Source organism: Populus trichocarpa, chromosome 14, assembly GCF_000002775.5.
Source record: "Populus trichocarpa isolate Nisqually-1 chromosome 14, P.trichocarpa_v4.1, whole genome shotgun sequence".
In the NCBI taxonomy this organism is placed as follows: domain Eukaryota; kingdom Viridiplantae; phylum Streptophyta; class Magnoliopsida; order Malpighiales; family Salicaceae; genus Populus; species Populus trichocarpa.
The window spans coordinates 4,140,388-4,154,680 of NC_037298.2; the positions used below are offsets into that span (position 1 = coordinate 4,140,388).

The 14,293-nt window shown below is 30.7% G+C and overlaps 1 protein-coding gene across 1 annotated transcript; it reads right to left on the reverse strand.

The window, feature by feature from the left end:
- Positions 1-251: 251 nt before the first annotated feature.
- Positions 252-1,424, reverse strand: LOC7497348 (cyclin-U2-2). Its single transcript, XM_002320673.4, has 2 exons — positions 914-1,424; positions 252-741 (listed from the first exon to the last, which is right to left on the reverse strand). The coding sequence occupies exons 1-2, from the start codon at positions 1,318-1,320 to the stop codon at positions 477-479; spliced, it is 672 nt and encodes a 223-aa protein (XP_002320709.1). The 5' UTR covers positions 1,321-1,424; the 3' UTR covers positions 252-476.
- Between the last annotated feature and the right edge of the window lie 12,869 nt (positions 1,425-14,293).

Sequence of the window (14,293 nt, forward strand, 5' to 3'; positions counted from 1 at the left end):
TTTTCTTTCAAAACAAGACAGCTAATAAATGCAGGCTTGATTCAGTTTTTCGTGGATTTTTATGCTAATCTCATTAAAAAGAACCTAGTTACTTGCTTTCTTCCGTGTACAACAGAACAGGGAAGTATGACTTGGGTTGAAATTTTCAAGTCATGTTACACAGTTGCTGAAATCAAGTGATTGTTCGACTTTCTGCCGGTCAATGCCACTATTTCTGGTACTTGATTATAACATGAATTTGATATTCAAAATTCTTTTTTAATGAACAAAATTGAGCAAATCGATAGTGATTTGTCTCTTTCAAAAACCAAAATACCAAATTATAATTCTACATCACTCTGCAGTCTGTATTTACTTTAAAAGTAAACCCAAGATGCCAAGAAATCATGATATATTTTACACATCAGTATGTACAAACAAGAAATACTCTACTCGGTACCCATCATGGCAGGCAAAATCGCAAGAGCAAAATTACTCTACAACATAATTCGAGCAATCTGATTATATCCTTTCTCTTCTTGTTGCCTTGATTTGATTTCTTCTGCACATCTCAAAGTCTTCTCTATATGGTATCCACCTCCAATGCCTACTTCCCTTTCTAAATGACAGCAATAGCTCTCAAAAACACTTACATTCACATGCAATTTGAAACCCATCAAGAACAAGAATTCAAGCTCCATCTTGTTCATTACATTTGCTGTCAATCCCCCAACTCTTGCAAAATAAGAATTCCTGTAATTCCTGTTCAATAATAGATTCGTTTATATTAGAACACTAAATCCAAGAAGGACCTCAATGTTTGGAAAGTTGTTTGCTTACAATCCGAATCATTTCCAAAAATCATCACAAAAACAGGAAAGAAGTTTCAGAAAACAAGAAGGAGAAGAGGGAAAGACAAGGATAGAGATCTCACATGTCCTCAACGTATTTAGAAGCCACCATGATAGTAGTAATAAGAAGCCTATGTACATTTCTTGCGTTGATTCTAAACTCTGGATTAGCCTGACAAAACCGATCAATGTAAACATAGGCAACAACATAAACTGAAGGTCCTGCACGAGTGTATCGAAAAATTCTCTCAAGATACGATTGAATTGTCAAGTCTGGTGTCTCGTGGCAATCAAAGACTCGAGTTCTGGTATCTTTAGATAAAGCCCAAGTGCAGTTCTTGACAATTCTTTCATTCCTTGCCATGGTTCTCTCAATAAGAGAAGCAAGAACAGCAATGACTAGTGGGGTGTTTGAGTCATTTTGGTAGGAATAGGAATACAGATCAGATCGGAGTTTTCTTGGGGAAATTGCAAGAGAAGATGTAGCCATTAGAGACTCTGGCTAGTCTTCAAAAGGCAGAGAAATAAAAACGATGGAAGTTCTGACTTCTTGTTGTGGAAAATGAAGGGTCTTGAAAGGGATTTTATACCAGAAAGACAGATTTAAAGTTCGGTACTGTCGGCTTGTGAGAGAGAGACGGTGAGGGAGAAAAGGTATCGGTCTCGTGAGGGTTCACTGCTGTAGGAAAGTATTTTTTAAAAAAATTATAAATATTTTTTTTATTTTAAATTAATATATTTTTAAATGTATTGATATTAAAAATAATTTTTTAAAAATAAAAAATATTATTTTAATATATTTTAAAATAAAAAATACTTTAAAAAATAATTAAAATAATTACCACCAGAAAAAAACAAGGTTTTAGATGGAGGGAGGAAGCGCCCTTACTAAAAAAAAGAAAAAAACACCTCTTTTTAACTTTTTTATTTTTTTCCTTTCCATGGGACAACAGGAAAGTCTTTAAGTTGTTGCTGGCTCCGTAAGTTAAATTGGAAAGTCCAAACAACAGGAAAGCAAGATGATTATAAAAAGATTCAATTAATTTGTCGCTCTTTCTTTTTTATTCTAACAAAAAAAACTTATATTTTCTTATGAATAATAATTTTTTCCCTGTATCATATTGGATTTTTCAACACAATCATGTGTTAAATTAGAAAATCCAACTAGCTTAGCAAAACTCGGGACAACAGGGACTTGGTAGAGACTATTATGGAATGCGGTTTTTCTAAAATTAAATTTTATATTTAAAATTAACTTTTTTACATATTTGTAGATTATTTTAATGTGCTAATATTAAATATAATTTAAAAAAATAAAAAAATTATTTTAATATATTTTTAAATAAAATATACTTTAAATTATAACAGTATAGATACATGACGTACGACAATGAATAAAGAATGACATGGAGTTTGGGCCATTTGGAAGGTGTATGGAAGGAAAGACAGTATCATAATCATCTATTAAAAGATTTTACTGCCTCCTATTTATAAAGCAAAAGTACAGACAAAAATGATGGTTTATTATTACTTGCAAATTTGTCCATCTGTTGACCTCACCGACAGCGGGCTTGGAATAGTAAGGGATCTACTCATCGTCGCGTAACGGACTGCATTAAATTGTTTTTTGAAAGTTAAAAAAAAATATTCACCAATTTGTTAATGTTCTTTTAGTAGATATATATATATATATATATATATATATATATATATATATATATATATATATATATAATTGATTTGATTTTAATAACTTTACGGGTTTAAAGATAATTTTGGTTTTACTGTCAGTATATTTCAAAGAAACTAAAAAATCTTTGGGATTTATTGTAGAAAAACAAAAATAATTATTGTGAATTGTAATATTGTCATGAGTTTTTTTTTTTGTCACTCAAGTTTTTATTTTTATTTTTATCCTTTTAAATTAGTTTAATTTAAAATTAAATTTAATGATTTACTTCAATTGGCTTTGGCTTCGCATGGCTCTAACAATATTGGGAAAAAACCGACACTAAATTAATGCTTGATTTGATAAAAATATATATATTATATTAATTTAAAACAATTAAATCTGATAATTTAAAATAAATGCTCATAAATTGATGTGAGTAAAAATTGAAAAAAATGATGAACACATATGTCAACATGTAAGAGAGTCCGCCCCACATCAGAGATGCGCACAGTGACCATACCTTTCTCCATTGGCAGCGTGCGTCAATAGGAAGCCATTGGTTTTCTTCAGTGAGTTATTCTTCCTTTCTTTTTAATCTCTTATTTTTCAGTTTTTGTGTTTTGTTCTATTAAAAAAAAAAGCGAGGATTCAATTTGTTTTAACGTAAAATTTGGTTCTAATTATTTTAGTTAATATGTTCCAGCAACAATATTCAGCAATAATTAATTTTTTAATTTTTTTCTATAAAGATATCCTTGTATCGTATGTAGCAGGTGTCTTTTAGGCACTTCCCTAGCAGATATTCAAAGGGATTGGAGTGCCCTTTTATATAGATTTTATGTTTATATTCGTATCAAGAATTTTAGGTAGATATTGGTAAGAGTGCAGTAACTAAGCTGGTAGATGTTTCACACAGGACTACTTGGACAACCGGAGTTTGCCATCTTGCCCGGAGCATGAACAGCAGTATTTGTGAAGCTATTTTCCTCCAGAGACTGTCCAAGGTTAAGAAGACATATTTGTCTCTTTTTTTTTTTTACTAATTAATTTATTTTTAATATCATCTTTCTATATTATGTTGGTTGACATTTGGAGATCGTAGTCCTTTTAATTTTTTTTTTATTGGGTAATCCAATTCTCACGAGCTAGTCGTGAATTTAAAAGGTTAGTCATAGTTGGCTCAATTCAATTTTTTCTTTTTTTAATTGAATTTTTTATATATAATTTCATCATTCAATATAAGGTCGGTTGGAAATTAGGTTTTGTAATTTTTTTAATTTTTTTTTTCTATGGAGATATTATGTTCTCATGGCTACGATTGTGTGTTTGATGGATTAACCCAAGTTAACTCAAGTTGTTTTTTAAGTATTTTATTTTAAAATGGAAGGTTCTAGCTTGACATTGTTTTTATTAATATATATTTTTTTATTTTATTGGATTAATAAAAATATATTTTTGATGTTATTTTATTAAATTCTATTTAACTTTTACTTTGTTATAATTGAGGTTATAAAAATATTTTCAAAATATTGTCACGTGTTTTTTGGTGTACTTCATCATGATTTATATTTAAAACTTTGGTTTGTTACTTGTGATTGTTTTTTATTATTATTATATAATTGAATAAAATAAACTTATCTTATATAATTTTAAATAAAATATTATTTTAAAAAATATCTTATACCACAATTTAAAACATCTCATTAATATCTTCATTGTGGAAATATCCGACAAGAAGAGGAACAACTTTCCACATTGGCAAGGCAATTTTGTAGGATTGCCGTGAAATTGAGGGAATTTTCTATCATTTTGCATATTACTCATAGTTGCAGCCAATAAGGGATTTTCTTTTCCTGTCAGATTGAAAATACATCTAATTTGAGCCTCGTCATTAAACCTCTCTGATTTTATTATTATTATTTTGCTTGATTTTCCTTTGTTTTATTTATTGTCAATTTGGGTTTTATCTTTGATTTTATTTTATTTTTTCTACCAGATCTTTTTTTACACTTAAACCCTAGAGTTTGGAATCTGGGTTTGGTCGAATTGCTCGTGTTATTAAATTAAGACGAGGTCAAACACGTTTCGTTTCAATGCAAAGGTCAATTAAGCAAATAGATATACAGATTCTTTCCTACATGGCAGGTTGGAGGAGGTAGTATACATGTCTCAACCGTAGGGCTTTGTTCTCCCTCAATACTCTCATCATCTTTGCAGATTACATAAATTTTTGTATGGTCTCAAGCAGGCTCCACGGGCCTGGTTCTCTTGTCTGAGTAACAAATTACATGATTTTGGTTTTACTGATAGCAAAGCTGATAATTCACTATTTATTAGGAGAAAGGATGGTGTTCTTACTGTGCTTCTTATCTATGTTGACGATATCCTCGAAACCGGTTCTTCTGCCTCCGTCATACATCATTTTATTCGGGATTTGCCTTCAGAATTCGTTGTCAAAGACCTTGGCAATATCAGTTATTTTATGGGCATCGAGGTGTTACGGAGCAATGATGGTCGACTGTACAGAATTCGTTCTTTATACAATGAATATGGCTGTAGCAAAACCTTGCAGAAGTCCTATGCCCACCACTTGCAAATTGTCCGCGACTGATGGGGTTACCTATTCTGATCCATATATGTACAGACATGTTGGCAGCTTACAGTACTTGTCCTTCACAAGACCTGACCTTTCTTTCTCTGTTCACAAAGTCAGCAAGTTCATGCACAATCCTTTGGACACTCACTGGCAGGCTGTTGAGAGGATATTATGGTATCTAAAGCATACCATCTCAACTGGTTTGTATCTTCAGCCATCTTCATCATGCAATCTTCAAGCATTTTTCGATTCTGATTGGGCGACTTATCACGATGATCAATGATCAGTGGGTGCCTATTGTGCTTTCACGGGCAAAAACCTTATCTCTTGGCACTGTAAGCAACAATACACAGTTGCTAAAAGTACAGGAGCAGAATAGAAGTCACTTGTCGATACTGCCTCTGTTCAAACTATCCTTGTATCTGACGTTGTTATATAACAAAATACAACATCTTCAACTCAATCATAATTCTTCTCTGCATCTATTTCCTGTTACACCTCTGTTCTTTATTGATCATTATATGGGCGGACATATTCATGCTAGGTGATTCCATCATTTCATGCCACTTTGAGATCTTATATGCAACGAATAAACGGGTCAATTTATGCATCTGCAGATCCAATTCACACTTCCAATTACATGGAATGCTAGATTAAGTGAATCGTGTAGTCACAGTTACACTACGCATCCGCCAGTCTACATTTTATTACGTACTATTAGTGCAGACGCCCAAGAATTGAGAGAGTTAAACTTTAGAGAGCTTGTTCTTCTTTCAGCAAGGGGCAGAATTCATAAAGGTGCAGGCGGAGCCACAGCCCCCTCCGAAGTTCAAAATAATTCCTGAGTTTTAATAGTTATTTCATACAAGTTTTTATAACAACTTCAACAAGGTAATCTCCTGATAGGTTATAAATAATAAAATGTTAGTTTCGGAATAAATAGTTTATTTTCAATTCGATTCCCTATGTATTTAGGGTATTGTTTGTTTTTAGGAGAGATTTGAAAAAACTATTAAATTGATATTTTTTTAATATTTTTTAATAATTTTAATATGCTGATATACAAAATAAAAAAAAATTATTTTAATATACTTTTAAGCGAAAATCCTTTTAAAAAAAAATTTACGCTTGGAAATGCATCAAAGTAATATTTTTTTATTTTTTAAAATTTATTTTTGATATCAGCACATCGATTAAAAGATAAAAAAAAATTCAATACATAAATAGGCACTGGGTGTAAAACAAAATAAAAAACATATTATCAGGGTGAGTTTGTTGCCATTTTTTTCCCTCTAATCTTTTCCATTTTTCCTCGATTTTTTTCTCCAAAGAATCGACAAGTGCTTATTGGACAATAGAGAGATTTTAATTTCTTTGATAATGGACAGTGGAGAGTAGTCAGATATGTGCATTTAATTTAGAGGAAGGTACACCAAAAAAATATACCACCCAAATACAAATAGGCTGTCTGGCCCGCTAAAAAACTTTGATAGGCCCAATAGAAAAACAGTTTTAATTGAGAGGGCTGAATATCTATCTGGGCCAGCTTGTGTTTTTGGGCCCAGACTCATATCATCCACAATCCACAAAATATCTTACCGTTCATTAATATCATAAAATATTTTCTTTTAGATTTACTATCTGGGCTTTAGTTTCGTAGATCGATATTTATTTCATTCTTTAAATCTAGTTAAATGCATATTAATTTCTTTGTTTTTTTAGTTTCTTTTTAAATAATTCTATTAATAAAAATTATTTACATTGGGAAAAAAATATGAAAAATTTATTTTACTTGAAATATGAAAGGTAACATTTATATTATTTATTCATCAGTCTCTTCTCGTCTCATTGGTCACGAGGAAGAACTCCTCACCATGTAAAACAGATACAAAATATCATTTGGGGTGAGTTGATGCGCATGAATGATATTATAACAAAGAAAAAACATTATTATTATTTTTTTATAAAATGGAAAAACTAAATGCAGCATGAATTTTTAGTAATTATCAGGGGCATGGGATGTTTTACTATTTTCATATTTATTTTTTTATTTAAAAAAACTAGTTGCGCGAACTCATTACTTGCTAGGGAGTGGGTGATGTCTGTGTCATTTGGGCGGCTCATGCGACACCACCTGATGCCCAAATATATCATTTCATTTGTATTTTGAAGCGTTGTCGTGTTTTCTTCCTCATAATATGGTACGTGGCATCGTATGGTGGTTAAATTGTGGTCTATGGTTGCCTTTTCTTTTCTTCTTTTCTCTCTCCATCCAGATAAAGTACACAAGTGTCCTTTTTGTTTTTGCCTTTTCAATTTCAATCTCATTTCTTTTGATTTTTTATTTTATTTTTATCCCTTTTATAAAAAATTTGTTTATTTTCAATTTAGTCTTTCAATTATAATTTCTCACTTTTTTAATTTGGTTCTTATTCTTTTGATTTTTAATTTATTTGTTAAGCCCTTTTGTTAAAGTTTTATTAGCTTTTAATTTCATCTTTCAATCAAAGTTCTTTATTTTTGTTTTTTCAATTTCAATCCTCCTTCTTTTGATTTTTTATTTCATTCTTATTCTTTTAATAAAAGTTTTGTTTGTTTTCAATTTAGTCATTCAATTACAATTTCTTTTTTTTTTAAATTTTGATTCTTATTCTTTTGATTAAGATTTTTTTCGAGATTCTTTTATGTAATTGATTTTTTTTTCATGGTTTTGTTTTGACATTTAATTTGTTAAGGATTCAACTTTATTTTTTTTTCATTTGTAACGCTTTCGATGAAATGACTCAGATCACGAGTTTGAAAAATTAATGTTGTTAGTCACTTTTTTTTGCTCATTTTCTTTTACGATCTTATCCTTTAACAATTTTTTTTTTTTTTTTTGCATATTTCTTTTGTGATTATCTTTGATTCTTTTTCTATAGATTTATCTTAATCTTATGACTTAGATCACGGGTTTTGCATATTTTTTTTGGATAAAAGTTTTTTTTAAAAAAATTGTTTTATTTATGTTTGATTTTTGAAGATATTATTCTAATTCATCTATAATTTTTTTTTGTTTTGTACAAATTAAATTTATTTTTCAAAATAAGAAATATTTATTTAAAAATAATATTTCTTATATATTCGGCCTTCCATAATATTTTTGTAGGGTGTGGATTTATTTAATCAGTTTCATTTGTGTTTCTATTTCATTTATCTTTTATTGATTTAAATTTTTAGGTTAAGTAAATACAATCGGGTAAATATTTCATTTTATATGATTGAATATCTTGATCCATATTTATTTTTTAATTTTTTTAATTTCTCTTCTTGTTATTGTTGATAATTTTTTATTTATTTATTTATATAGATGATTATGAATTTATTTAATTAGATATTTTCATAGATTTTTCAATTTACATTTTAAATTTTTTTATATAAAAAAAACACATCTATATAACTTGTATATCTGATTTTTTTAAAAAACAATTCACAATACACGTGAAACACGGTTAAATAACTATTTTATTTGCATTAACCGTGAATTGATGCCTCACCAAGAACAACTGTAGCTCGAGGCTTGTAGTTGAGTTGATGATTTGACACGATACCAACCACTCGATGTATTTTGAAATACCTTTGGAGGTATGATCTGATATTTAAGAGAGGGCAGTAGCTTCTTAAGTGTCCAGACTCCATCATGCCCACCTCGGTAAGTTGATCAGGGACTCACTTCCCCAGTCGGTTTTTTTTTATATATATATAAAAAAATAATAATACAAAGTTGACGTGGTTTAAAGTGAATAATTTAGCTGGTAAATCCACAATTTATAATATAATTAACTTGATTAAAATTTGATTTTACTTTTTTTTTAAAAAAAAAATTCTCCGAAACAACTTTAAAATAAATTAAAATGATTTTATTTTAATTAATCAAGTTAATTCTTTTAATTCATAACCGGAGCTTGAAGCTAGACTTTAACAACTTTAGATTCAAATATCATGACATGTCTCGATAAGTAAACTGCTCATATAGAGTATTATCTTGAAAAGATGGAATGATTATGGGTGAATTTCAATAGCATCGAGTTTTAGGGGTGTTTGTTTTACATAAAATATCTTATTTCTTATAAAATGTTTTATAGAAATATTGATTCACGTAAAATATATAACACCTCGCCACCATGACCTCCAGTGCCAACACCACTTTCGCCGCTTTCACCACCACTCTACTATCAACACCATTCTATTATAATCACCTTGCCACCACAACCTCCCCCAACACTATCACTTCCATGGTCGCGGTCCTGGCACCACCAGCACCCCTGAACATGGCTGTCTGGTAGCCGAGGGTGTTGAAGCTACAGCTAGACCCAACCATAACACCTCCAGCTTAATGTTCTGCTCCTGACTCAATGCAGCTACGAGCCCAGCATCTCCTTTGGCATTTTAAATTGATAAAATAGCTTTTTAAATAGTATAAATATGATTTTTTTTACTATATAAAAAAACATTTTAAAAAGTTAATTGTATTATAGTTAGAGAAATAAGTATTTTTTTTTTCAAGGAATTTGATTCATTTTTTTCACATGGTTATATTTAATTAATTTATTTTTTTATTGGATTCACTTTGTTGGTTTCAACTTTTTTGAGAGAGAGATAAAAATAATATTTTTAAAAGAGAAAAAATATTTTGACATTTTATTTGTCACTCTACTTTAAACATATAAAACAAACATTGAAAATCCAAAATAATTTTTGTATTTATTTATTTTGGACTTTCCACATTTATCACCACTTGGAGTTGCTCATAGTGTAATATCTGGTTCACTTTTGGTCGTAGAAGTTAGTAAGCTTTCAGCTCCTACTTTTACAATTCAAAGGCCCACCGAATTGTATTCCGGTCTGCGATAGGCCCATCAAAAGTTTATCTCTAGGGAAATAAATAAATAAATAAATAACTCACATAAAAGAAGAAACTATTACATGAATTTGGGCAATTAGTCCAAGCCATAAATTATTATCACCACTATCATTTTTTTTTAACACGGATGAAAAAACAAAGACAACTAGCTATTAATTTTAAAGGACTAAAAAAATAAATTTAATATTAAAAGACTAAAAACAAGTATTGATTGAGAAAAAAACACTATTCTAATATTCTAATGAATAGTTCTCTGTGAGCAGTGATAAAATAAAACCCCTTATCTTTTAGTTTTTGGGTTAATTAGATTGATGGCTTACACAACAACCGCGGGTCGAATCAATTTTTTTTTAATATAAAAAAATCTAGGCATTATTATCATTTTTCTAGTAAAAAAATTAAGACGTGTGAAAGTTAACCCGATATCACTTGATCGACTTGATGGATTCAAAAGCAACTCACACAATCAGTAAAAACATAGTTTGATTCACAAAGATTCAAGATAGCGCTCTCGCGGTACGGTAAATGGGTATTATGAAAAATTATTAATACTTATTGGGCGGCTAGGATTCCTTGAGCGACTTAAGGTCTACTATAAATATATACCATGCAACTTTATATGGACATAGTGAAAATTAAAAGCTCCTCGCTTTTATGGACATAGACACATTATCAAACCATGTTAAATTTTGTGTTTTTTCTAAATTCTTTTCTATTCCGATATTCATCAATAATTATCATAGTTTTTTCACAACAAAAATAAATATGAAATTCAAATCCATCATTTGTTTTACCCCTAATTTTCATTTTGATCTTTTGACTTTCAATCCAACTCTTCCTCCCAAAAAAATATATAATTGGGTGTAAATTTTGGTTCAGAAAGGCTTAATTATACAGAAAAAAAATTGAGAATCAAATTAATTTTTTTTAAAAAATTAACTATTTCAATCTATAATAATTTAGGAGAAAATGCAGAATAAAATTTGCTGCAGTAAACACTGACATGTTTTTCGATCATGTGTGTGTGTGGAGATCATTTGACGCGGTTCAACATCTAGGCCAATAAGTTTTTCTTTAAACTTTTTGTAGAAAGCTAGCCTGTTATGATATAGCTAGTGATACAGATTATGTCACTTCCAATAAATCTTTTTCTTCTGGCCACTGTTAGTCTGTCATGAATATTTTTCTTTTAATCCTACACCGTCTAAAGGGGCAGGACAGAAAATTAAAAGATTTGTTTTTGAAACAGTTTGGGACTCGAGCTACTGTCATTTAGCTTATATCTGAAAACACTATTAAAAAATTAATAAATAAAAATAAAAATATCGATAGAATTTTTTAATTAGTATATTACAATGATCTTCATTAATAAATTTTTTTTATCACAATTCGGTGCTGAAAATAAAAATGGTGTGTTTACGATTTCGTTACCGCGCATACCAATGACTCCATTTTGTTTGTTTCGCACACGAAACGAAAGGTATGATTTTTTTTATTACATCCATATATATATATATATATATATATTTCACTTTTTTTATTATCTTTGTGTGTGTGTGTTTATCTTGCAAGCTACGGTTCTTGGACGCGAGCCAAGCCCGATAGAGCTTTTTGTTGAAACTCATGCGCGGAGTGATGACCATTAAAACGGGGTGCAACAGTTCATGGATAACCGAACTTAGCACTTTGTGTTATGTTGGTTTTCAACCATTTTTATCTTAAGTTGTCATTTCATTGAATTTAATGAATTTATTTTTCTTTCCAGGATATATATAATAGTCGGTTGAATGAGAGATACGAGGACAATTTTTCGACCCATTTGGATCTCGATCTGGATTTGTCGTTGGAGGCAGGATCGTCAGGTGGACCTGATAGAAATCGAGTGTACAAACTCTTGAACACTACAACCGAGAACTTACAGACGACTCGTAGTGTTTCAATCGTTGGATGCTCACAATCGATTCCGAGCACTCAAACTCCAGAGTTTACGATGATGTTAGACCAACGAGTAAAGGCTCGGACGACACATCTTAATGAAAAATTTGAACGACTCATTGATAATTATGAAGAACTTTGCCGATTGGTATTGGAGATGAGATCACAAATGGATGGTACATGTGCACCCCATAAATGGCGTCACAGTCCCGACTACGACGAACCTCCTCCTCTTTCAGCGTCACCTCTATTTTAGATTTATTGTGTTTGAATGTATAAATGTTTAAATTTGTAGTAAATATTTGATTTTTAATTTATTTTAATCATTTTTCTACTTCTATTCAATATTTTTTTACAAAATATTTTTAAAATATTATTGACGGAGTTATAGACTAAACATCTCCGTTGGTATATTGCATAGAGAGTTGAAAAGGAAGTACTGCATATATCATTGTTATTGTTAACTCAACGATGAAATTATATATAGGTGATATTCGTTGGTGATATGATATATATACTGACGGACAAATAAAAACACTGATGGCATTACACAAGGTTTTCCTGTTAGTGATATATTAAATTTACCGATGAAGATACCGACGAAATGAAGCAAATAATTTTTTTTGACATGCTTTGTTCGTCTTTAAATTTATTAATATATTTATTACCAATAAATTTACTACTAGATGATAAAATTATCAATGAAAGTTTTTCCAACAAACTGTTTTTGCCCATAATATAAACATTGACTGAATATGAATATAAATACTAACAGAAAAATATTAGATCTAAGCAGTGAAGTGAATATGTTTTTGGAGCAGTTAGGCTAATAAATTATCTACTAGGCTTAGCAATAATTTAAAAGGAGAAACAGATCTCTGATAAAACGTAACGTAGTGTCATGAAAGTGAAAGTAGCCTAAAAGACAAAATTTTCCAGGAGGCAGAAACCGAAAGGGTTAGATTTTCAACATGAAGCATGTGGTGATCTCAAAGTCCAAGCGTCCCTTGCATAATCATTAGTTCTTCTCATATCTAAGTATTGTTAAGCAAAAATCACACAAGTGGATAACCACCACGTTCACATCCAAACACTGAATTACATAAAAAGATTAGCCTATTGTCGACTGGGGACCCATGTCAAGAAAAGCAATAAAGGAAAGGAAAGATGCAAAAAGGCAGTCTATTACATCGATCCACCTAGCAGGATCCACGGAATTAGGATACTTCTGTGCATCTTTTACTGATACAAACGGAAGCAATTGTGGTGCCTCTTGCACGCAAGTCTTGTCATAGCAGATAAGCATTTGAAGCTAGGCCGGACTCTCCTTGGTCTCATTAATATGCATGTACAGAAGATGGCCTATATAGCTCTACATAATTACTTACATATGACTTTTTTTTTTTTTTTTCACGTGGGTGTCCAGGCTAACTTATGCATATCTCGACTAATCCCACGGACCTTGAAGTTAATGATCATGTAAGCCTCCAGTGACCATCATATGAGCAACCACAAGACTCGAACCTGAGACCACAGAGAGAACAAACCTCTTGATCCCAAACTCTTATCACTGGGCCACCACCTAGATGATTACATATGACCTTCTTTATTTGCATGTGTTAAGACTTGAGCAGATATGCATGTGCTCCACGAAACAATTCGTCAACTCAGCATGTTGTAAAGTTTAAAAATAACTAAAATTTGACCTTTCTTTGTCACTTAGACCTAACATGACGAACTACTCAGGTTAAAAAAAACATATAATATAAGGTGAGGGTACAGTTTAAGATCTTACAATAATCGCAAACGTATGATATTGAACATCTAATCAGGACAAGATCAAATGATATACTAATTAATCATATAACCGGGAACATATGATATTGAACCTTACAATAATTCTGATCCGGCCATGCATGTTGATTGGCATTGTAACTTGTAAATTGAACTTTAATCAAAACTGAGCAAGAAGGTGCTTTGGAAATTGGCTTTTCTTATGAAAAGGCCTGGAAGGCCACGAAGGATTCAAAAGTATTATTTTGCGTGATGATTTGAGTTATTAGACCAGCTTGTAGAGTTGACAAGCGAGCATCCAATCATTTATATGTTCGTCTTTTTGCAAACACTTCATGTTAGGTGTCTCTCTGTAGCAACAACGTGCAGGACACTGTCAAAATTAATGATTAATTGGTCAAATAAGTGGAGGAGAATTTTTATCCTGATGACGACAGGTTTCATTTACAAGCGCTGCCCCCTTTCTTGTGTTAAAGTTACTGCCTCTTCCATTGTTTTTTTTTTTTTTTTTAAATTAGCACGGCAAAACAAAAATTTGGGTGGAATAATATAGTTTAAAAAAT